This window comes from Lissotriton helveticus, chromosome 2_2 (assembly GCF_964261635.1).
Source record: "Lissotriton helveticus chromosome 2_2, aLisHel1.1, whole genome shotgun sequence".
Classification (NCBI taxonomy): domain Eukaryota; kingdom Metazoa; phylum Chordata; class Amphibia; order Caudata; family Salamandridae; genus Lissotriton; species Lissotriton helveticus.
In genome coordinates, this window is record NC_136060.1 from 515,322,433 (window position 1) to 515,346,811 (window position 24,379).

The 24,379-nt window shown below is 47.0% G+C and overlaps 1 protein-coding gene across 6 annotated transcripts in view; it reads right to left on the reverse strand.

Annotated features, from left to right (window-relative positions):
* The window catches only part of LOC144821594 (uncharacterized), a 185,833-nt gene that overhangs the window by 94,138 nt on the left and 67,316 nt on the right, over positions 1-24,379 (reverse strand). For all 6 annotated transcript variants that reach the window (XM_078678819.1, XM_078678816.1, XM_078678814.1 and 3 more), the window contains exon 3: positions 17,659-17,793. In XM_078678819.1, coding sequence (XP_078534945.1) covers positions 17,659-17,793 — 135 coding nt within the window. The remainder of the gene's footprint in view (positions 1-17,658; positions 17,794-24,379) is intronic.

Here is a 24,379-nt window from a genome sequence, read left to right on the forward strand (position 1 = left end):
CCTCCTTTATCTCTGACTCGTCACCATCTAATCATCACTCTCCGAACTAGTCGAGCTCTCTTCAGTATTCCTTTTCTCTTCTCCCTTTCTCCCCAGTGCTATTATCTCATATTCTGAGCTACCACTAGTAACACGTAATCACGTGTCACGTTTCTACATCACATTTGAATGGTGCCAGACTACTCTTCTACATATACATTGTTAGGGTCTGGGGGAAGGGGGTCGGGGGGTTGGGGGTTAGGGCTGATATTCCCAGCGGGATTGGGCTGCCAGTTTGGGTGGGGTGTGGGACAGGGACTATATTTATTATCTTGTGCACTTCTACCTGTACAATGGTTGACACGAAGAGATGACACCGATACGGTGCTGCCTGGATTGCCCTGCCCCGCTCAATCTTTGATATGTCTCTAGGCTTGGCTGACTGCCGATCTATAAGTGATAATACTCGCTCCTGTATAAACACTCTCACATGAAACATTCGGGGATTGGGAGAGCCACGTAAGCGTAGGCATGTACTTGCATATTTAGATAGGCACAAAATACACATTGCCCTATTATAGGAAACACATTTTGTTGACACTGCTCACATTATACTTGCCGCATGTTGGGCATCCTACAATTTGCTACATATTCTTCGTATTCTCGGGGAATGGCAGCATTGGTACGTAAGGGGACACTATTTGTTCCACAAGGAGTGCGTAATGATCCCCAGGGCTTCTACACATTGAATCGGGGGGGAGGGGGTGCAAGGGGGCCTTCAATTTGAGGAGGGAGAGAGGGAACCTTTTACTCAAACGTGCCTTCTAGTTGGTCCAGGCTGAACTACTGGCTCTTATTGCGAGGATGAGGTCCTGGATCAGGGATACTACCCATTTGGCGTGCTCCAACTCAGAACATTCCCCTGTCCTACTGAAACTGGGCTCCCAAAATCTCTCATGCCATACTTGCTGTGGCACCTTTCTCCGCAGATAGTCATGGAAACCCCATTCAGAGTGGAGCTAGGACAAGAAATCAAACATTTTTGAGAGAAACGAGGAATCAGTACCCAAACTGAGCACTATTTAGGAATCCTTTAAACTTACAATTCGGGGACCCTGCAGAGCTAAGAGTGGAGGTGTTTTGCGAGCCCTTAGAGCCACACTTAACAGCACTGAAGCGGACATTAAGAACCTAGAGTCTCAGTTAGGCAAGCCTGGAGCATCTGAGGTGACCAGCAAAATTAGGGTAGCCCAATGAGACTTTCAAGAAACTGCTGAATGCAAATATTTATACCAAGGCAGATACGCGCGGGCAAGGATATATGGCGAGGAGCAGCATCCGGGCCATGCGCTGGCCTCTATGACTTGTCGGCCCCGGTCTGCAAATACTGTGCTTGAGATCACAGACGGGAGCCTTGGTTTGGGATACTTCGCACATATTGCGCATGTTCGCCTCCTAAATATAGTACTCTATACACCTCGACTGGGAATCGGGAGGCAGATGTAGATACTTATTTAGAAGATGTTGCGCCGGGGTGGTTGAGTGACACGCATAGAGAATTCCTGGCGGCAGATGTTGAAGAGGATGAAATACCAGAGGCCATAATGCAAATACAGGCCGGGAGGGCCCCTGGAACTGACTACTTTCCCACTGAATTTTATAAAAACATATGCCGGCACACTTACTCCGCTGTTGAGGGCAGTTTACTATCAGGTGAAAGAGGCTGGTTTGCTTCCACCGTCTATGAGAGAAGCTATGATAACGGTCTAACTTAAGCCAGGCAAGAATGCTACTGTATGTGGCACCTACAAGCCCCTGTCGCTCATCAACTGCGATGCAAAGATACTGGCCAAGGTCCTTGCTAATCACCTCTGTCTTCTCGTGACACTCTAGGTCCGATCGGACCAATCTGGATTCCTACTGGGACGGTCCACCTCCCATAATTTGCCCACCTGGTTCGCACTGATGCAGGATATTGACCCAGATTTGTCTGCAGTCGCAGTGTTCCTTGACGCCACCAATGTGTTTGATGCGGGGGAAAGGTATTATCTACTAGCTGTGCTGAGTTGCATGGGATTCCCCCCAACTTTTCTGACCTGGAATGCTCTCCTCTACTCCCAGTCAACTGACAAGGTCCAGATAAATGGGTCCTGCTCAGAAGCTCTCTATCACTCGTGGCGCGCTACAGGCCTGCCCCCTGTTGCCACTGTTATTTGCGTTGGCAGTGGAGCCACTGACATCCCAGCCAATATGCCATCAGATAGCCCACTAGACGTATCTTAGATTCACTGTACGTGGATAATATCACACTATACCTCTGCGACCCTCAGGATAGCCTGAACACTGTACTCCGTGAATTTATTCACTTTGGGGGGTTTGTTCGGTACCCACATTAACTGGGCAAAATCAAATACCTTTCCCCTAACAGATTCAACTCAAATTTCCAGCTGGATTTCCTACTAGTGTGGTGCAACGATAATTGTAAATATCTGAGCGTAGAGATATCAAAAGACTGAGATAAATTTATATGGGTAAATTATGGTAAGGTTCTTGCTACTGTGACAGATCGTATTACTCGCTGGATAGCACTACCTCTATCCCGTGCGGATTGAGACTTCCTAACGAAAATGGTCAAATTACCACGGTTCTTGTATCTGCTCTTTAACCCGTTTGCTGCTGCCGTCGGCGGCACTACCTCGCTGGGGCTGCCGTCGGCCAATGGCCGACGCGACCGCGCCCGTTTTTTTAAAACGGCCACACTGCCGCAAAAAAGCGGAAGCAGCCAACGGGTTAATATCCCTTACTCACCAGGGCAGCATTTCTTTAAAATACTTAGAACACAACTGATATGATTGGCCTGGGCGGGAAGACGGTCGCAGATAAAATGGGAGACACTTACTCCACCCTTTGGGTGGCCTTAAGTTCCTTAAATGGATCTCCTTATTGCACAACTCACCTGTGGCACAGATGAAAACTGGGTCTATAATTTCCGATCCCTTTGTTATTGAAAGGGGCACTCAACAAGGAAATCCCTGTCCCCAATCATTTTCGCGTTGGCAATGACACCACTAGCTTGCGCACTTCAACAGTGGACCACGAGTTGGGAGGTAAGGGCATATAAATCAGTGGCATATCATAGTATACGGATGATGCGCCGATATATTTACACGGAGACGCAGCAATTCACCCGGAACTTATGAACTACTGGAGCGGTTCGGGCGCGTATAAGGCCTAAAAAAGAACTGGAAAAAAATCCCTCGTATTCTGTAAGACCTCACTAACTCCAAAACAAAACAGTGCACTTCCAACTATGCCACTCCCATGGTCCTAGGACTCTTTCAAATATCTGGGGATCCAGGTGTACCATTCACCTGAAGTTTTTTTGAATGGGAACCTGGGCAAGGCGATGGCCAAGTCCTCTCTAGCTTTTTGGACTGAATTACCGCTTTACCAAATGGGTCGCACATGGTACTGGCCGACGTGCTATCACGGTACTATATAATTCTATCTGCCAAGATAGGGCGATCCCCAGCACTACACTTACGACATATTGGGAGTGTGAACTCTTGACAACGCTTACTGATAATGGACGCAATTTGTGGGGATGCCAAAAATGCATTTCTATGAATGCCAGGATTAAATACACTCAATTTAATTATCTACACCCCACATACCTGGCTCCTCAGAGACTTGCACGGATGTATCTTGGTTCTCCAGGCTTATTCCCCCGCTGTCATGATACATGGGCTACCTTTACCCATATGGTGTGGACTTGTCCACGTTTGTTGGCCTACTGGACCCCTATAGCCGAGGTATTTTCAGAAGCTGTGGGTCACATTATACTGATAGATGGCTCACATTTTCTTTTGGGGATCACTTAAGGCACGGCAACATGCAAGACTTAACAAATTCTTAGATTTGTCACTTGTGGGAGCTAAACAAAGGATAGCCAGGTGCTGGGAGTCACAAGCTGCCCCTTCCATAAACTCGTGGCTCACTGACTTGCGCAGCATCTTTGTAGCGAACTTGAGATTTTCCACAGGACCATGCCAAATCGCTCGGTCACACCTAATCCCTCTGACGGGAAGTATTTACCTTGCTGTAATCGAGGGTAGATTAATGGGCACTACTACATAAATGGCAATATACTATAAGGCTCTCACGGCAGTTGTAACGGGCAGTTATCTCAGACCATTTGCTGTCCTGCTGTCGTTCAATACCTGCCCCTCGCACCCCCCACCAACGGCAAAGCCACTGGTCATTAAAATTATCCAATCTTTTCGACACACCACATGCACTTAATGCTATTGCACAGCACTACACCTGAAAACTCGGCTCGTCTATTTACACAGTCATTGTTTGGAATATATCTTGAATAGTGATTCAGCCGTATGTAACCTCTGTTCTTTACTATTTGTGTAGCATAAGTTATGAAAAAATCAGGTGGCAATCCATCAGGGCCGAGGGATTTACTCTAAGCAAGTACACGGACGACTCTTCGATCTTGTGTGTTGTAATTTCCCTGTTAAGTTCTTCCTGTTGTTCTGATATGACGCTAGGGAGTGCTACTGGGGCCAGGAAAGACTACGTGCGAATGAGTCAATGCCTTGTGAATGTCCCTCTCGGTGTGTATGCGGATGTCTGACTCCAGGCATATGGCGAGTATGGGAAGGCACGGTTGTTCTTGTCGTATCAGCCCGGCGAGTGAAGCTCCATCCTTGTCGGAGTCAGAATTCGTTTTGGTAGTGTGTGCCTCGTAATTGAGACAGCACAGTCTTTCGAAGAGGTCTGCGATCACGTTACGTGCCCGCCCCACTTGTTCTCTCCCAGTCAAGGTCAGCTGATCATGCCCCTCGAGATGGAGCAACTTCTGTTCTATTTCTGGGATCTCTTTGTTTAACTGCCTTCTCAAATTTAGAGCATTCCCCAGTTAGTGACCCCTCATCGTTACATTAAAGGCGTCCCATTCAATGAGGCAAGAGGAGGCAGTGTTAGTATTACAGTATTCCTTGATACAGTCATTAATTGAACCGCTGAAGGCAAATCCTTAAGCACTGAGGTTTAAAGGCGCCATGAGCGGAAGGAGGAGCGATGGGGGACGGGAGTCATGCAGGTGAGGGGTGGGATGGACCTATCCAGACACTGTTAAAATCACTGATCACCCGTGGGAGGCCATCCCAGTGCGAGAGCACCCCAGTTAAGCTATGCCAGAACGCTACCTGCTGAGCTGGGGGCATAGATCCCGCCAAGCAGTAGCTGGCAGCCTTTCAGACTGCCACAGCAATAGCATCTCTTGCATGATGAAAGGTGACAAGGTTAGGCAGAGGGGTCCATAAGACCTACTCTAAACTCAGTTTGGCAACAGTTACATCCCCCATGGCAGTTTGCAAAGTCAGAGTACTGCTCCAACATTCAGGGACACAGCAGCTGCGATTACGATCCTTGGTAGCTGTTTCCCTGCAGGGGCAAGAAGCACATAGCAGGCTATCAGCTCCAAGGCCACAGGCACACTCTCTGCTTGTCTCCGCAATCTAGCAAGCTTCAGGTTCTGTCTCATCACCTCTAGGAGAATGGCTGTGCAAGACATCAGCCCTGGACCTAAGGATTTCTTTAATTTCTATGCGAAGTATGGCCTTCCCTTGGTCAAAGAAGATATTGGAACCACATGGGAACGTTTGGGTCCCAATTTTATAGACATTCTCCAGACAGGGGTGGCTATCCCGCTTTCAAAGGCCTGGAACTGGCATAGGAGAGTTTGAATATGCTACTTACCAGTATGCATCTGTTAGATCGCCGCCTAGTGTTGGGTCCGGATGATTGCACATTGTTGTCCTGGAAGAGTCTTCGAAGTATCACGAGATAGGTGGCTCCTCCCCTGGACTACAGAGCGCATGGGCATCGACTCCATCCCCAGATTGTTTTTAGCCATTGTGGCAGAGATGGAGTGAAACAGTGTAAAGGATGTCCATGCTAATGATGAATATAGAGAGAGTATCTGAAGCCGCTACGGGCACCGGGGAGGAGGGCGGACGATATGAATGTTAGCAGCCCTACATGCCAAGAACAGATGCATACTGGTAAGTAGCATATTCAGTTCGAGGCATGTGGGCTGCTAAATTCATATCTTATGCATAGAATACATAGCAGTCCCTCCATTAACGGGGGTTGCCCGTGCCAGCTGCAGAAGCTTGAAAAAGTGTCTTGAGAACAGCCTGTCCTACAGCTGCTTGCTGTTTTGAATGCACATCCACACAGTAATGTTTGGTAAATGTGTGTGGTGTAGACCATGTGGCTGCTCTACAAATGTCTTCTAAGGGAATGTTCCCTAGGAAAGCCATGGAGGCCCCCAATTTGCGTGTGGAGTGCGCCCTTGGGGGTATTGTTAAAGTACGTTTAGCCTTTTGATAACAGATTTGAATGCACTTAACAATCCATCTGGCTATTCCTGCTTTGGAAATGGGGTTGCCTTTGTGCTGTGCTGAGAAGGCAACAAAAAGTTGTTGTGTCTTTCTAAAGTGTTGTGTTCTGTCAATGTAGTACATTAGCGCCCTCCTAACGTCTAATGTATGAAGCATTCTTTCCGCTACCGTTTGTGGGTTTTGGAAGAATGCGGGCAGGTCAATAGTTTGGTTGATATGAAACTGTGACACCACTTTAGGAAGGAATTTGGGGTTAGTGCGGAGCACTACCCTGTTGGAATGTATCTGGATGAATGGCTCTTGGATTGTGAGCGCCTGCAGCTCACTTACACGTCTGAGCGATGTGATAGCAATGAGAAAAGCCACTTTCCATGTGAGAAACTGAATTTCACAGGAGTGCAGTGGCTCAAAAGGTGGGCCCATCAGCCTCGTGAGGACCACATTGAGGTTCCACACTGGTGCTGGTGGTGTTCTTGGAGGAATGACTCGCTTCAGTCCTTCTAGGAAGGCTTTAATGGCAGGCACCCTGAAAACAGAGAGGTGTTGCCTATTCTGGAGATAAGCCGCTATGGCGGATAAATGTATCCGAATGGAAGCGTACGCTAGATTGCATTTGTAAAGATGTAACAAATAGCAGATGATGTTAGGAATGGATGCATCTAGCGGGTTGATCTTGTTGTCTGCACAGTACATGACAAACCGCTTCAATTTAGCTGCATAGCAAGCCCGGGTAGTGGGCTTACGTGCCTCCCGGATGATGTCCATGCATTCCGGGGGCAGGTTGAGGTAGCCAAATTCTAAGACTTCAGGAGCCAGATCGCCAGATTGAGCTGTTGCGGATCTGGATGCTGAATGTCGCCATGGTTCTGCGTCAAGAGCCGGGATGTGAGATGCAGCCTTTGATGCGGTACCACGGAAAGTTCTAGAAACGTGGTGTACCATGGTTGGCGTGCCCATGTTGGAGCAACTAGGATGAGAGTCATCGAGTGTTGCTTTAGCTTTCTTGCCACCAGCGGAATGAGAGGCGCTGGGGGAAAAGCGTACGCAAAGTTGCCTGACCAGTTCATCCATATCGCATTCCCCTGCGATTCCGGGTGAGGGAACCTGGCGGCAAAGCTTTGGCATTTTGCGTTTTCCCTTGTGGCAAAGAGGTCTATCTGTGGATGACCCCACTGCTGGAAGTACGGTTGGAGTACTGATGGATGTATCTCCCACTCGTGCATTTGATGGCTGTACCTGCTGAGCAGATCCGCCATCTGATTGTCCTTGCCGGGGAGGTGTTCCGCCATGAGGAAGATATTTCTCTGAATGGCCCACTTCCACATGCTCTGAGCCAGATGAGACAGCTGTGGCGAGTGAGTACCTCCCGGTTTCTGGATGTAGTACATGGCTGTCATGTTGTCCGTCCGGATCAACACAACCTTGTTGCACAGATGTACTTTGAAGGACTTGAGCGCCATGAAGATTGCCATCAATTCTAGGTAGTTGATGTGCAACATCTGTTGCTGGGTTGACCACAGTCCCTGCACCGTGTAGTGGAGCACATGAGCTCCCCATCCTTGGAGAGATGCGTCCGCCGTTAGGATTATCTGTGGCACTGGTTCTTGGAACGGTCGGCCCTTGCAAAGGTTGTGTGGATTCCACCAATGCAGAGAGTTGTATGCCCGACCGGTCACCAACACTAGGTCTGTTAGCTGTCCCCGAGCCTGTGTCCACTGATTTGCCAAGCATTCTTGGAGCGGGCGCATGTGCAACCTCGCGTGCGGGACTATGAAGATGCAGGAGGCCATCATGCCTATCAACTGCATGAACACTCTTGCTGGTAGGGAGTGTTGCGGTCTGAACTTTTGGATCAGCGACTGAATGCTGTCTATTCTGACTGGGTTTGGCTGAGCCATAGCAGTCAGGGTGTTTATTGTCGCGCCCAGATACTGCCGCACATGGGCTGGTTGAAGGTGCGACTTCGGGTAGTTTAGCGAGAACCCCAGACTGTGAAGCAGTTGAATAGTGTGGGACATGTCCGCGGCGCACTGTTGTTCCGACTTTGCTTGAACAAGCCAGTCGTCTAGGTACGGGTAGACATGTATGTTCTGTCTCCTGAGGTGCGCCGCTACTGTCGCCAGACACTTTGTAAACACTCTGGGGGCAGTAGTCACCCCGAAGGGTAGGACTTTGAACTGATAGTGTCTGTTTAGAATGGTAAACCTGAGGTATTTTCTGTGGGATGGGTGGAGTGATATGTGGAAATAAGCATCCTTGAGGTCCAAGGTTGCTAGGAAGTCCCCTTGATTGAGCAGGGGAAGGATTTGTTGCAGTGTCAGCATGTGAAAGTGTTCTGACAGTATGTACATGTTGAGGGGGCGTAGATCCAGAATAGGTCTGAGGGATCCGTCCTTCTTTGGGATGAGGAAGTACAGGGAATAGACCCCCGTGCCTTCCTCTTCCACTGGCACGAGCTCGATTGCGCCTTTTTGCAGCATCACCAGTACTTCCTGCTGCAATAAGTGCAAGTGCTCTGCCGACATAGGACGGTGTCTTGGGGGAATGTTGGGAGGAGTGGATGTCAACTCCAAACAGTAACCGTACTGGATAATTTTTCTCACCCACCTGTCCGTGGTGATGGACGTCCAGACTGGCAGGAACTGCTGGAGTCTCCCCCCGACCGGTGTTGTATGGTCGGGGGGCAGTGACAGAGAGTCACTGTTTGTTGGCGGCAGAGGAACGGGAGTTGTTGTTTCCTCTGCCCTTGGCACTGTTACCTCTGTAACCCCCTCTACCCTGCCTGGGGTACGAGGATTGTGCACCACCCTTCGCGTATTGTGTTTGTTGACCCAATTGTCCTCTGGTAACACCACGTGCTCCTGAGCGACGAAAAGTGTGTCCCCTGAATTGTTGAGACTGAAGCGCCCCCATGGACTTAGCAGTCTCGTTGTCTTTTTTAATTTTTTCAAGGGTGGTGTCCACATCTGGGCCAAACAGGGTGTCAGGATTGACGGGCTGGTTGAGGATTGTAGATTGGATGTCAGGCTTAAATCCAGATATGCGAAGCCAAGCTTGTCGCCTCAACATAACGCTAGTGTTAATCCCCCTAGCCGCTGTATCTGCCACATCAAGTGCACACTTTATGGCAGCGTTGGAGATAAGCTTTCCCTCTTGTATGAGCATTTCGCCTGCTTCTTTAAACTCATCAGGTAGGTGTTGAAGGAGCTGTTCTAGGGTGTCGTAATGCGCCCTATCGTATCGTGCCAATAGTGCCTGCGTGTTTGCGATACGCCATACATTGGCAGCCTGTGCTGCCACCCTTTTGCCTCAAGCACTTTCGACTCCTTGTCTGGGGGAGGAGCTTCACCCGTTGTTTGGGAGTTTGCCCTCTTGCGGGCATTGGCGACCACCAACGAGTCCAGGGGCAACTGTCCTCGAATATATGCAGGATCTCCAGGTGCTGGCCTGTATTTTTTTTCGATACGTGGGTTCACCACCCTTGCCCTGGTAGGCTCCTTAAAGATCTCTGGGGCATGTTTAAGGACACCTTTAAGCATTGGAAGAATTTTAACTGTTCTCTCTGAGACTGAGAAAGTGTCAAATAAAAAGTCTTCCTCTACCGGGTCAGCATGCATGTCCACATTATGATTTGCTGCTGCCCGTTCGAGTAAAGCATTAAATGCAGCAGAATCCTCCGTCGGAGATGTACGTGTCCCAAAGCCTTGGGGATCCTGTACCACCTGATGTCCACTCTGGTCCCCAGTGTCGCCATATGAGTCCTGCTGAACATCAGGGTCATTGCCAACTGGGAAATTGTATTGGTCCTGTTGGTCATCATCATCCCCTCCTGATTGGTTGGGTGAAGGTGATGGACTCCGTCTCGGTGGTGGCAGAATAGGCTCAACAAGGGAAGGAATGTCTTGTGCTGGCCTCTTCTTTTTTAGTGGAATAACATATGATTCCAGTGGTTGGGAAGTGATTTTCCTTTTATAAAGTGTCAGTATCCCTGTGTGGGCATCGATGCAATGCTCAGATTGCTCCTCAGAGGCAAAAGACGGGTCCGATAGGCTCTGTAGCGTTGACGTAACCGACGGTTTTGGCACCGACGTGGTTGCGAAGGCCTTCGGGGCCACCTTTGGTGGCAGGGTGTAAAGGAGCTTGCTTGAGGACTTTTGAGGTGCGTCCACCGATTTCGGAACCGATGGCGTGGAAGCCGTGGACGACAAAGTCTTATCCTTTATACGTTTAAGGGAGTCAGTAAGCTGCTGTGTAAAGGAGGCAGCGGGTTTTGGAACCGACGGCCGATCTTCGGAGGCGTCGTGTTTGCTTGGCGTCGACGGTATTGGCGTCGACGAATCTTCGGCCGCAATGCGTCGGGGCTCCGAGGAGGGCTTAGTCGCCGATGCAGCAGATCCCGCATCCTTGTGCCGATGCGTTGAGCCAGCGGCCTTAGTGTCGTGGGCTTTAGTCGACTTTGTGTCAGCCGTGCGTTTACCGGACGGCGCCGTAACCGCATCCGAAGGCGCAACCGCAGTCGGCGCTTGATGGACGGCCTTCTTGGAGGAGGGTTCCTTGAGCACCTTTTGCGGCGCGGTCGATTCAACAGCCTTCTTCGACTTTTGTGGGCCGGAGGTTGACGGAGTCGATGACGGAGCAGGCTTAGAATGTTGTTGGAGGACGTCGGCCATCTTAGGTTTGGTCGAGTCCGTTGGTTTCAGTTTCGGTTTCGACAGGACTTCGGCCATTTTAGGTTTGGTCGAGTCTGTAGTTTTCTGTTTCGTTTTCGACTGTACGTCGGCCATCTTGTGTCCCGTAGGTGCCGAAGGTTTCGCTTTCGGTTTTGATACGGGCAATGGCGGCTCCGCTTGAGTGTCCGTGGCCGGGCCCGAAGGCGGGGCCGGGGATAGCGGTGTTTGGTCGTGGGTAAGGCCGAGTGGCGATCCTGTGACCTGAGCCTCAATAACGTAGACCTCGGGGCATAGCTCCTCCTCTGAGCTATCTTCCACGGCCCCATAAACTTCTTCGTCGTCCCCTACCTCCTCGACGTATTCAAGGTCCTGGGCCTGTCCTTCGATGTAGTCCTCTGGATCGGCCTGGACCTCCGTCGACGGTGGCGAAATCTGGAGATGATGGCTATCGCCTTCCTCCTCGGGGTCGTCGAATATGTTGTCGGGTGCCGGGGTCGCTCGCTGGGCCTCAAGGCGCACCGCGCGCCGAAGCTTGAGCGTCTTCTTGGACCTGAACTTGGAGCAGGCCATGCAGTTTTCCTCGTTGTGGTCCGGCGAAAGGCATTTATTGCAGACCCGATGTGTGGATATTTGGATCCACAGACGGGGCAGAACTTGAACGGGCTCCGCTCCATGAATAAGGTGGTCGGGTCTTGCTGCGACGAGAAGGCCTCGATGGCCGAGGAGTTACTGGACTCCGTAGATGTCCGGCTCAGAGAGTTGGACGACGCTCGAGACCGTACGCAAACAATACCGACGCAGGTAACGAAGGCCTTTTGGCCTTAAGATGAAAGTTTATCGGTTCCGACACGGAGACGTCGAAACCACATCCGAACCCAATGGCGGAAAAAAACAATCTGGGGATGGAGTCGATGCCCATGCGCACTGTAGTCCAGGGGAGGAGCCACCTATCTCGTGATACTTCGAAGACTCTTCCAGGACAACAATGTGCAATCATCCGGACCCAACACTAGGCGGCGATCTATGCATAAGATATGAATGTTAGCAGCCCACATCTGTAGAATAGACATTGTTTGACGCTTTTGAGGTACTCCTCACTAGGCAGTGATTATGGGAGTCTCCAACTAAAGCACCACCACAGCAGCATAAAGAAAGAAAGAATCTGCACCAGGCTGTCAACAGCCTTTTAAGAAGCTGCACTGTGGCGGAGGGGGTGTTGACGAAAGAGCAGGCCCTGATTGAAAGAACTCCTTTGCATTTGAAGATCTGCAGACTCAACACCCTCTGCCAGGTATCGCCTCAGACGGCAGTGCTCTTGTGACAATCTGCAGGACCTCCAGCAATTGGTCACTGCTGCATTACTAAGGCAAACTGGTCTTCATCGTCCCACACCTCAGTGGGCTGTAACAGTTCTCTTCAGCTCAGTAACATCATCTTCTTACTTGGGGATGCTAAGCTACAACCTCCATTGTGTGCTGTGTTCCATCAGGAGCCATTCAAATAGATCCCAGTGGCCTGGTCAATCACAGACTCGCATTTAACATGGAGCCCTGCTAAGAGAACCTCCCACACTCAATTCAGGCGCATATTCACTCTTGACACCAGCACAGTGTCTGGATACCCCCTCAAGCAGAACTTTACTTGTTTGGTGCTAGCACCCTCGCTAAACAGGAAAAAGGCCTGTTTACGACTATCTATTCGAAAACATGAGGTAATCTGCCATCACTGCTTAATGTATATGTCCGGGGACTCTGACAGTTTTGTATCAGCTCAAGAGTACTTGGTGCACCCCTCCAGATCACAAAGCCAGACTCTGGGTCTCACAACCTGCGGAATGGCTAAGGCCACAGCAGGCATGATTGTCGAGAATGTAAGACCAACAGTAAGATGTCAGGATACCAGATATCATGTAGCTTGTTACTCATGGCAGTGGTTACTCAATCGTGTTACGACATAGAGGACATTCCTGTACCAGAAGCTTTGTTTTAACTGGATAGCTTTAATGAATGAACTATAGAGTCTCTCTGGAGTTTAGGGTGATGTCCGTGTACTAGACAACGTAAAATAAGTACGCTTAGAAGTCATTAAGCCACTTCTAGGAAAATGTTCAAAATTGGAGCTGCTGACTGGCCATTTCCCATTCTCTGCAACTCAGTATACACCTTCCATCTCATGTACAAGCCTCCCGGGCAGAACAAGCACTTACTTGATTTATTTTGAGATCTCACCACTTCGTCCATCCAACATGCCTACACAACACTCTTTGGTGGCTTCAGCCTCCAAGAAAGCACAAGCTAAAACAAATAATACAACCTCACTGATGCATGCAATATGGTACAGCATGTTATGCAACCACACAGTCCAAAGGCTACATACCCGACATGGTCTTCACAACATCACAAATAATACAATGCAAACCACCCACATCCCTGGGCTGCAACGAATAACATACTAAGGTCAATACTAAAGAGAAGACCAAACCTTCAGAGTTTTCAAAGACCTTAGGATCAAACAACCTAATACCTGAACTCATCTCTCACCCCATTAACTCCACCTCAGATGCAAACACCCTTCAAAATGCATTCAACAATTTTTGGGAAATCTTTGTGAACATCCATGTCGCAACTGCAACACACAAGTGCAAGTCAAGCATTCAGCTTGTCAGCCTTGCAGACAAACAATTCATCCGCAGACAGGAAAGAAGAAAAATAGAACTCCCGATACTAAGGTCCCTCTGCTCGGCGCACTCACCGCTCATTACATCAGTCAAAGCAAAGCATTACACCAACACCATCAATGAAGCCACCAACAGAAGCAGAGCGTTGTTCAAGACAGTCCAGCACTGCATCAACTCCTGCCACACCCACCTATTGTTCAATCCTCAGAAAAGTGCAATGCCATCACCTCTTTTTCAGTAAGAAACAAAATACAGTAAATCCAACAGCACATTGACAACACCATCCTGCTTCCATTCTCACACCCTTACTTCCCGTAGAATCTAACAAAAGTCAGCTTCAAAGCCATATCTCTCCCAGATTTCCCGATACACTGACTCCCTCAAAGTCATATCTTATGATGATGATGATGTCTTACCATTGTCCTTCATCAAAGTTCTCTTCGAGGGCGCTCTCTCAACGATACTCACCATTGTCAATGCCTCCCTCACTCAAAGAATCTTACCAGAAACTCTCAAGATAGACCCGATCCTGTCTGCCCTAAAGAAACCTGCACTGGAGTGATTTTCACACCAACTACTGGCCCATCACTCACCTGCCGTTAATCAGCAATTTCGTGAAAAAAGCAGTGTATTTTCAACTTTAAGACCACATCAATGCGAACATTTCCTGCACGGCTACCAGGCTGGCTTCAGATCCTGCTGCAGCGTAGAAGCCGCCACTTTATACATCATATACAATGCCCTCTGGACCACAGATGAGGACATGAGCCTTTTGATATTGATGGACCTCGCAGCTGCTATCAACATGGCTGACCATCCCACCCTTATGTGCAACCGGGAGTCTCGAATGGGATTCATTGGCAATGCCCCACATTTCCAAGCAGCTCCAGTGTCTTTAAATGGCACCTCCAGGTCACAAAAGATCCCCATCGCCTGTGGAGTTTTCTTGGGCTCCACGCCATCTCCTGTCACAGTCACTGAGTGCTCTACTCATAGATAACAGCATCAAGATCTAGAACATGCCAATGATACACAACTCTACTTGAAAGTCTCCTCCATTTCAGAAATCAGAGTCCTCAAACCCTGCTGGCGCATCATCCAGACCTGGATCCACAGCCTGAAGCTCATTCCAACCGCAACAGATTCCTGTTATTTGCAGGTAAAATAAACAAGTTGCAGTTCAAATCTGGCTCAATGACATGAATCTTGGCGGCTTCGAACACAACTTTTACTGACTGCCAAGTAACTTGGATTCACCCTGGACACCAGCCTCACCTTCAAGGAACCCGTTGCCAAAGAAACTAAGAATGCCTGGTACCAGCAGTCTCTCCAGAAGTAAGACAACCCATTTCTCCCAGAACCTGTCTATAGAACTGCTGCTCAAGCCCTCATACACTCAAATTTCAATCATGGTAATGCATTGCTCTCTGGCATCCCAGAATCAATAATAGCGCCCTTCTAGGGCACATTACGAACCTCCGCACGTCTCATCTAGGGCCTGAAGAAACGAGATCACACCACTCCCCATCTAGAAGGAAGTCCACTGGCTCTCCTTGCCGGACTAGAGCATCTTCAAAACCAGCTGCAACATTTACAAAGCGATCGCTAACTGCACCCTCGCTCGTCCTGCACAGAAACTCACCATCAATGGTGGATCTCAGCACACCAGCAGTCAGCACACCATCAGACTGCAGACTTAGAACTGTAAAATAAAAAACAAGACAGCAAGCCTTTTTCAATCTATGCACCAGGACCTGAAACAAAACCCCTGTATTAATCAGTACCATCCCCATGCTTCTCCAATTTAGGAAGAGTCGAAGACTCACCTCTTTAGAGAACACTACATCACAATCACTAAATGGCATTAACTAAACTCCTTCTCCCCTTACTTGTTGACTTTATGCTGTTCTTTGCCATGTACAGCGCTCCACTGCCTTCTGATTAGGTTTGCTCAATAGAAATACCTTATCTAAGGTCCTCGCAAGGCTCAAAGGCAGGAATAGTCAACGTGAGTCACAAACCATGTTCTGATGACCCTTCGGAGGCACCTGCATCCCCATGCAGAGGTGGTTATTTTCTAGAGGCTACAAGAAGAGGCAAGAAAGGTGTGTGGGGATGTAATTTTGCCTAAAATACTACTCCCACACATCTCAATGAGGCAACTCTTCATGGAACATAGTACTGTATTTGGATCATTACTAATAAGCATATCACTAGTCTGACTGGTGTCCATCCATCAGTAAGGTGGTTTTAGAGAGCCACCATGCTGGAAAGAGAAAAAAAAAAATATATATATATATATATATATATATATATATATATATATATATATATATATATATATATATGTGAAATCTTTTACCACTGCTGTGAAGAAGCTGTCTAGATAAGCACTAGTGAAAGGCTGTTTAAACTTTAGGACTCATCAACAAATCAGAAGAGGGCCTGCATGGCTGAGAGTCTCTGGCCAGCTGCTGCAAAGTGTAATGAGAAGATGGAACAGTCTGACTACCACATTCTGTAGCGAACACGTGTTCAGGAGACAGGTATGCAAAGGTTTCACAGCCAACATGTGTTCAGAAGACAGGTCTACAAAGGTTTCACAGCGAACACGTCTTCAGAGGAGAGGTATACAAAGGTTTCACAGCTAACACGTCTTCAGAGGAGAGGTATACACGTCTTCAGAAGACAGGTATACAAAGGCTTCACAGCCAACACGTCTTCAGAGGAGAGGTATACAAAGGTTTCACAGCTAACACGTCTTCAGAGGAGAGGTATACAAAGGTTTCACAGCTAACACGTCTTCAGAGGAGAGGTATACACGTCTTCAGAAGACAGGTATACAAAGGCTTCACAGCCAACACGTCTTCAGAGGAGAGGTATACAAAGGTTTCATAGCCAACACGTCTTCGGAAGACAGGTATACAAAGGTTTCACAGAGAAACACGCTGTCAGAAGAGAGGTATACACAGGTTTCACAGCTAACAGTCCATCAGCTACATCAAAATCAATTTGCAATGTCTCAAATGGGAAGGCAGAGCAGATGGTTGCATCCAAGAGTGCCCTCTTGTACACTGTTGCAATGAAAACTGAAATCTTGGAAAATACCTTAGAACAAATAGAACGAACAGGCGAGAATACCATGAACCCCTTTGAGCGGTCCAACAGGAAACTAAATTCCCACCTACTGCTTTTGGCAAGGCTATCGATAGCCCAAATGTGAAATTGCCAACAGCCCCTCAGATTAACATGTGGTGGGGAAAGGTTTAGACCATATAACGGCAGAGCTCTGAGCGGTCAGCCACAACCGAGTTAATAATCTATGAAGGTTTTGTCTATCGCCTGGTACTCATGTGAAAACATACCAGATGCTAAAAGGAAATCCCGCAATTCTCCCTGCGACCCTCCGTCATTTTGGATTCTGTGATATGTCCTTCCCTAAAAAAAGATGACGTTAGTGCTTCAGATCCCCAAGAATAGACACCATGCCAGACTATGCGCCACCAGCTGTTACTCAATCTGTTGTTGATGCAGATAGTTGCTTTCTTGAGGTCGATCAAATATACAATATTGTCCATGAAAATGACTTCTGTTTTATGCTTTCCTATCCTTTTTATGCTTTGACAAGATACTCAAGCAATATGTACGGTAGTGTCATCACCTGTGCATTTCAAAACCTAAAATATGGTTAAAAAAAAGAAGCAGAACTAAATCAAAGAAAAACAAATACGCAAAATAGGATTACCTGCTCATGTCATTTCATATAAAACAGGATCACGGGACAGCTGGGCAATGAATAATGCCCCTTTGTATACAATCAGTGTGAGAAGAAACTCATGGTGCAATGGAGCGACCAGGAGGCGTGCACCCGTCAACAGTCCAGCAAGCAGGCTTATAGGCCCTGAGCACTCACCTGGATCTTCCAGCGGATTGCTGGCCGGCTCCGATGTGTGGTCATAGTCATCTTCAGCAACCTCCAAATCCAGGTTGTAGTAGCCTCCACCATCACCATCATCTCCATCATCGCTGACTGGTCCTGTGTTTTGATCTATGAAAAATTAGGAATGTGGGCGAGTTTACAAATTGTCAGACCACACATGTGTATTAAATACAGAAACAAGTCTTACAGGAAGAAGAAACGTCCCTAAGTAGAGTACAAGAGTTGTCACAACATGCAACGTCTACCTGTGCGAACCGGCCATCCATCAAAGGCCCAGCTCCTGATTGCCTTAGAAATCAGGGTCACATTTAAGGTCAGTAGTGCTGCTGCCACCTAGCTCAATTTACCTCGTGGTCTTCCATTTAAACCAGAGAAACACAGGATTTCTGTAGAAAACTGTTAAAATGTAACTGAGAACTGGAAAGAAACCCAAACGATATTCAGTAAATGTATCCTTAGATAGTTCAACAATCCGGTGTACAGCCATACAGCCAGGGCTAGAGGCAGCATCACACATCTCAAAATAACCTTCTCCAAGTGCCACTCAACAATTATAAACTACTGTCCATCGAGGACCTTGAAACCTTGTCCTCAAAGATGCCTATTTCCTGCTACCAAATATCACAGAACAGAGCACATTATAGGACGTGAAAATACTCAGGGGCCGGTCCTGCAGAAGACCATCTGCCAACTACCACCAAATCCATCAATTTATCAGAAAGCCAGAACTGTTCCAGGCACATCCATTGCACCAACCAGTCTACTTCCATCCAACACCTTCCCCTGGAGCAAACAATGCCCCCTATAAGTAAAAACAAACAAGAGCTGGAAAACCAACAGCTTTGGCCTTGTCAAACGGGTGCAATGGACAAATTTGTACCTTTTTCATTGAAAGTATACGCCACAAAAAGAAAAACATGCCAACATATTCTTGCGATATATATATATTGTTTTATTTAAAAAATCACATTGTATTTTGTTTTACTGTGAACAGCCTGGGTCCTCCCTAGCAGGCATGTGTACTTAGAATAGGCATAGTAATTTCTGTTGCATAAATAAAAAGAGCTATAGGTTTTCAGTTACTGTAATCCGAAGACCTGATAAATAACTAAATTCAAATTTAAAAAGAAAGAAAATAACGGAAAGAAAAATTAATAGGCAAAATAAACTATTGGCCTACCACACCATGCAACGTTAGTGCCTTAGTGCAAATGAGATCTGTGAAAATGCAAGACATGCAATGAATGAAATATACTGACCCATGACCCCATCTGTATCATGAGGTGGGCAGAAGTAAAATGTGAATGACAACTGAACAGGCCAGTGGATCAAGAGGGCGGACCCAAAGCCTATGTATGTATGTACATCTGTAGGATTGGTTGTATTTCATGAGGCTGGTTGCACAACTGGAACGGTCTCAAGGCTAGTTTCAATACCTACAGAGAAATTCAGACGAGCATCTGAACACACACAGACCCTCTTGAGCCATACACAGGCCCCTTCTTTTAAGAACAAGTACCGGGGTACCAGTGATTCCGGCTTCAGCCTCAGACGGCTCCCATACCGTGATATCGGGAACGATTAAAGACAGTTCCACCCCCTAGTTCTACTGCAAAACATTTAAGGAACGGTGAACCAGACCTTTCAAGCTGGCTCAAACTTGCTCTCCTCTGGAGATGGTTTTCAATTGTTATATTAATGTGCTTTTCTTATGTAATTGTGTGCTTTTTAAATATTTCTTCTGACAAAAGAAACTGTGATTTTCTAATATTTGATTATTCACATAACTGCAAATTGTTTGGGTTTCCAAATAGTTTGTCCTTCTCAACAGATTTAACATCAAGAATTAAGCACTGGAGCAACTGTGATGATCTAGAGAGGTATTTTTGCGGTTTTTTTGGGGAGATCACCAAGACTCAAAAGGTCTAATTCAACATTCCATAACCGTAAGAAACCCAGCCAGGAACAGTCCTTTCTTTAACCTCCGAACTGATTAACTAGCCTGGACGGTGGACGAGTTGCAGCAGGTCAGCTGTCCAACAAAAACCAGGAACCCAGCCTTTAATGTAAACTTTAAGGGTTCCCAACCAGCGTGGAACCGAAGCTCGGCATCATGCTCTCAAACACCAAGCAGCCAACCAAGCTCGACCGGACGAGGCGCCTGCCCTCTAAAACTACCGCCAAGCACGGGCTATGTCATCGGCACTCGTTACCACACAAGTAGCAGAGGTCCTCCTACAAGACTACAACTTGCAGACCAAAGAAGCGTTGGACACAGCATTCCACGAAAACTTCACAAGGAAAAACTGAATCCAGCAACAACTGATTCACAAATGAGTAATAGCGGTCGCAAGTAGGTAGGTATAGTCAGGACTTCGTTTCCATAAGAAAACTGGTTTTTGACTGGCCTAGATCTTTGGCACCATTTGACAAATCTTAATGAACTTTTGCGCACTAAAAAAAGGTGCGCTGGTGATTCTAGTTGTGCATGGAAAGTTTCGGGGGGATCCACCAAGGGGGGAGGGGAAGTGCATTTCCCACATTAATTACAATAGAGATTTTAGAGGCAACTAAAGCCCTAACAGCTGAATGGAATTACACCAAGTTTGGCAGAAAGGTAACTGTTGGTCCAGAAAGCGCCCTTTTTATTTGGTGTAAATCTTTTCAGTAGTTCTGGAGTTATTAAATAAAAACACATTTGTATATCTAAGGACGCGGCCCTTGTGCAAATCCTCCTGATATCATGCAGAGAGCAGATTGGCTGCCAACACTTCATCAAGCAAGTGTTTCTAGCCATCTTGGACTGTCTCAGCAGAGTCCCAAAAAAAACATTAAGCAAGCATTTGCAACAGGTCTCGCATTCGCGAGAGTTGGAGCTATTGGCATTGTAAATGTTTTGTACTTGTGTGTCTGAGTAGGTGTATGTGGTGTGTAGTGGAATTAGGTGTATGTGGTGTGTAGTGGAATTATGTGATATGGTGTGCCGTGGAATTATGTGGTTAGAATTATGTGGTGCTCAGTGTACAGGAATTGTGTGTAGCTGGATTGTGTTGCTTGGAGAGCAATTATGTGGTATGGTATTTTGGGTTGTGGAGTGTTATGTAGTGGAGTTTAATTTATGGAATGCTGTTGAATTTTGTGGTGTGATGTGGAATTATCTGGTGTGGACTGTATGTATGTATGTGGGGTGTTATGGAATTTTGCTGTTGATTTGCATTGTGTTTCCTTGTTGAATTATGTGGTGTGTAGTGGAAAAGTGTAGAGCTGATTTGAGTGGCGTGGAACTGTGTGGCGCTGAGTGAACTTATGCTGATTGGGATTATGTGGCATGTTGTGGAGTGTATTTATGTGGATGTTGCTATGTGCTATAGATTGGTTTTAAGTGGGTTACATTTATGTGGTATTGAGTAGAGTGTTATGTGGAGTTGAATGAAGTTGTGCTGAGTGGTATTATGTGTAGTGTAATTATGCTAAGTGGTTTTGAATTGTATTTTGTCACACAAAAGGAAGGGGGGAAATGCAAATTCTCACTACTCCGGCCCCCCCAATCACAACCGCAACACACAAGGAGGAGTAGCGAGAGATATTAAGAAAGTGGCACATGCTCAGTGAAGAAATACTGCCCTCACTCACAATATTGTGACATGCTTCATCATTGGGGTTGCTTCAATACACCCCTACGCAGACCAACGTCTGGGGTGGAGCAAAGGGAGGGGAAGACAATACAAACATGGAATAAATAATGAACAGATGTATTTGTATTTTCTTTTCTGGGATCACCAAAAAAAAGTGCAGTGAAGGTTAAAACTAGTACGGTGGTGTCTCCGCTCAACAATTTATTCCTGGACCCACCGACTAGAGCTTAGAACCTGAAGGATGGTGGAGATAGGAAAGGATTAAGAGCTCCTACACCTCTCCTTACTGCCAAAGTGTCAACATATTTCTGCCTTGTTTCACGTGCCCACAACGTTGGGTCACACGTGCATTCCTCATGACCTTTCTGATCCCAATAACTTATTTCCCTCTCTGCCCGGAGTTTGGTATCCCTGGAACCAGTAGTTTCCAGAGGGAGGGTCACCATGAGTAACTCGCATCCTTTAATCTGTGGAGAAGACACAAAGAGAGTGAAGTCAATAACCTATGCGTTGGTTACCAGCCTCGAACTCTCCAAGTATCCATACATAACTATCAAACACTATGCAGCACGTATGTTCCACCTCTGTATCGTTGCAGACCTAATTGGTTATGCAAGCCTTCAAATGTCCCTAGAAAAACATATCATCCAACCTGGGGGAAATTCCCCCCCTAAATATTTTCAGGAAACTCGTTCTTAGTAGGACAGAAGACCATAACGCTCTCGTAGCGCCCACACATACTGCACAACTAAAAGCCCAACTCAGCGATTTTATTTGTGATCATGCTAAAACTGGTGAGTAAATGGGAGAGACACCCTGTAGTCAAACTCTGGGGGAGAATAAAAATATGGAGAAGAAGGGTTCAGCAGTAACATGAGACATAGTTTTGGCCTGTAGGGCCCCAAGAGGTCTGTATCGATAAGTCTGTGCGCCGAGATTCCTAGACCTTGTAGGGTTTTGTACTGTGGCTAGGGAACTCCATGTTGTACAACAGCCTGAAAGTCATGGCCCGAAGCAGCTGGAGCTGCTAGTTGATAAGGTTACCTAATCATCTCGCCCCCACGCTAGTATAGATATGCTGCAGCATATCTGATAGCCTAGATGTGGTAAATAGGATTACATATAGTGCAATATGCAATCAAAGGCACTGCACGTAGATCTGTGATTAATCCCTGCGGGGCCCGTCTGGCTCATGGAGCGAGTGGCTCCAAGTCATTATTCCATCCCGCTGAGTACCCACCCCTACAACTCCTTAGTTCATTAAGGGTGGTGCTTTGCCGGACCCGTTGTCCAGTTACTGCCGTGAAGGTAGCGGGACGACAGTCTAAGGTGTCTCTCATAGCGGTAGGACTGCCGGTCATGTGACGTACGCCACGTTGCGTGGCTGGATCACGTCACCACGTTGCTAAGCAGCAGGAGACCCAGCACTTTTTTCCGGTCATGGTCAGGGGGAAACTTTATACATTACCATTAAGCAAGTATATACGCTGGGGCCCAACCGTGACCTCTAACAATGCTGGTATTTGAAAGTCACATCTCAAAAACGAACTGAATGACGTGGTATTGACCAGAAGAAACATATGGAAATAAATACTGGTTGTATAGCCGTGATTGCACTATTCGGCGCATTTCATGTGCAAGAAATGTCTAATGGGGTACAGGAGCCATGGGGTGTAGGGTAAACACACACGTTTTTTACTCAGTAGTTTCCAGTGTCTATAGGGAGAAACCCTCACTCTAAACACTATAACCCGAGATCTAGTGCTCTATAGCTCACCAGAGTAGTTATTACGGGCCCAATGTTTCGAGGTTAGGTGTTCCTATCGGTTGAGGGTGTTCCATGGGATGTCATCATTTAACCCATTAACATGACTCGAGTCTATATACCCATTTCTGTTCTCTTAACAAGCGTTCTCTCTTTTTGTCAACCGAGTATGAATAAAATCTCGGTTTATCCAATACGGTCCATGCTATGTCATTTTCTGTGTGGTGTTTTTCCAAGTAGTGTTTTGTTAGTTTAGTATTTGTCTTCTGACACCTTTTTCGGTAGTCTCCTATGCTGACAACACCCAGGTGGTTGTATCGGTCTTAAATAACGTGGAGGAGTAAGCCAATCGTTTTAACAACTGCATGTCTCCAGTAAATACCTGGATGCAGCCAACAGCTTGAAATTGAACAGCGAAAAAGTCCTGCTGTTGGGCTTCAACTTTTCCTTCTGGTCGCCGAGATGGTGGCCGGCCAATTTGGGCGATTGCCCAACGCCAGTCCAAAGAACCTACGTGTGATCTTTGATGACAGACTGACATTCGACTATCAAATTAACAAGTTTTCGTTCACCTTCTGGGGTATTTTAAAGATGATCAGGAAGATCCGTTCTTTCATTCCCCAGGATGCATTAAAGACACTTGTAACAACCTTGGTTCTGTCCGACTGGACTATGGCAATGCCCTCTATGTGGGGATACAATCCCGATACCTACTAAAACTGCAGCGAATGCAGAATGCTGCCGCCAAATTAATACTAAACATCCCCAAATATGAATCAATCTCTCATAGATTGAGAGCCCTCCACTGGCTCCCAGTGGAAAAAAGAATCAAATCAAATTTAAGTCACAATGTCAAGCTTATAAAGCACTTCAGGGTAAAGAACCATTATATTTGAGATCGCACTGGAATTGGTAAGTACCAGCCAGAAATCTAAGATCATCTCAGTCAAAACTGCTACAAACACCCAAGTATAAGAAGGTTCGCTGGGGAGGCAGAAGCTTCCTATTGGGGACAGCGAAAATCTGGAACAGCCTGCCAATATCGATAAAAAATCAGAACGTCAGTCATGTCCTTTAGAAGTCTACTAAAAACATGTCTTTTTTCCAACTGATCTTGCTGGAATCTTACAGGAGCATCATTCCGTCCTGCCTACTAGTAAGTACTGCCAAATCCAGCGCCAAGACGCCTTCGGGCATACGCGCACGATACAAATCGCTAAATCAAATTAATCAAATCAAATTAATGGTGCTTCTATGCTCCATGATGCGTGTTTTAACCTTTCGCGTGGTCATG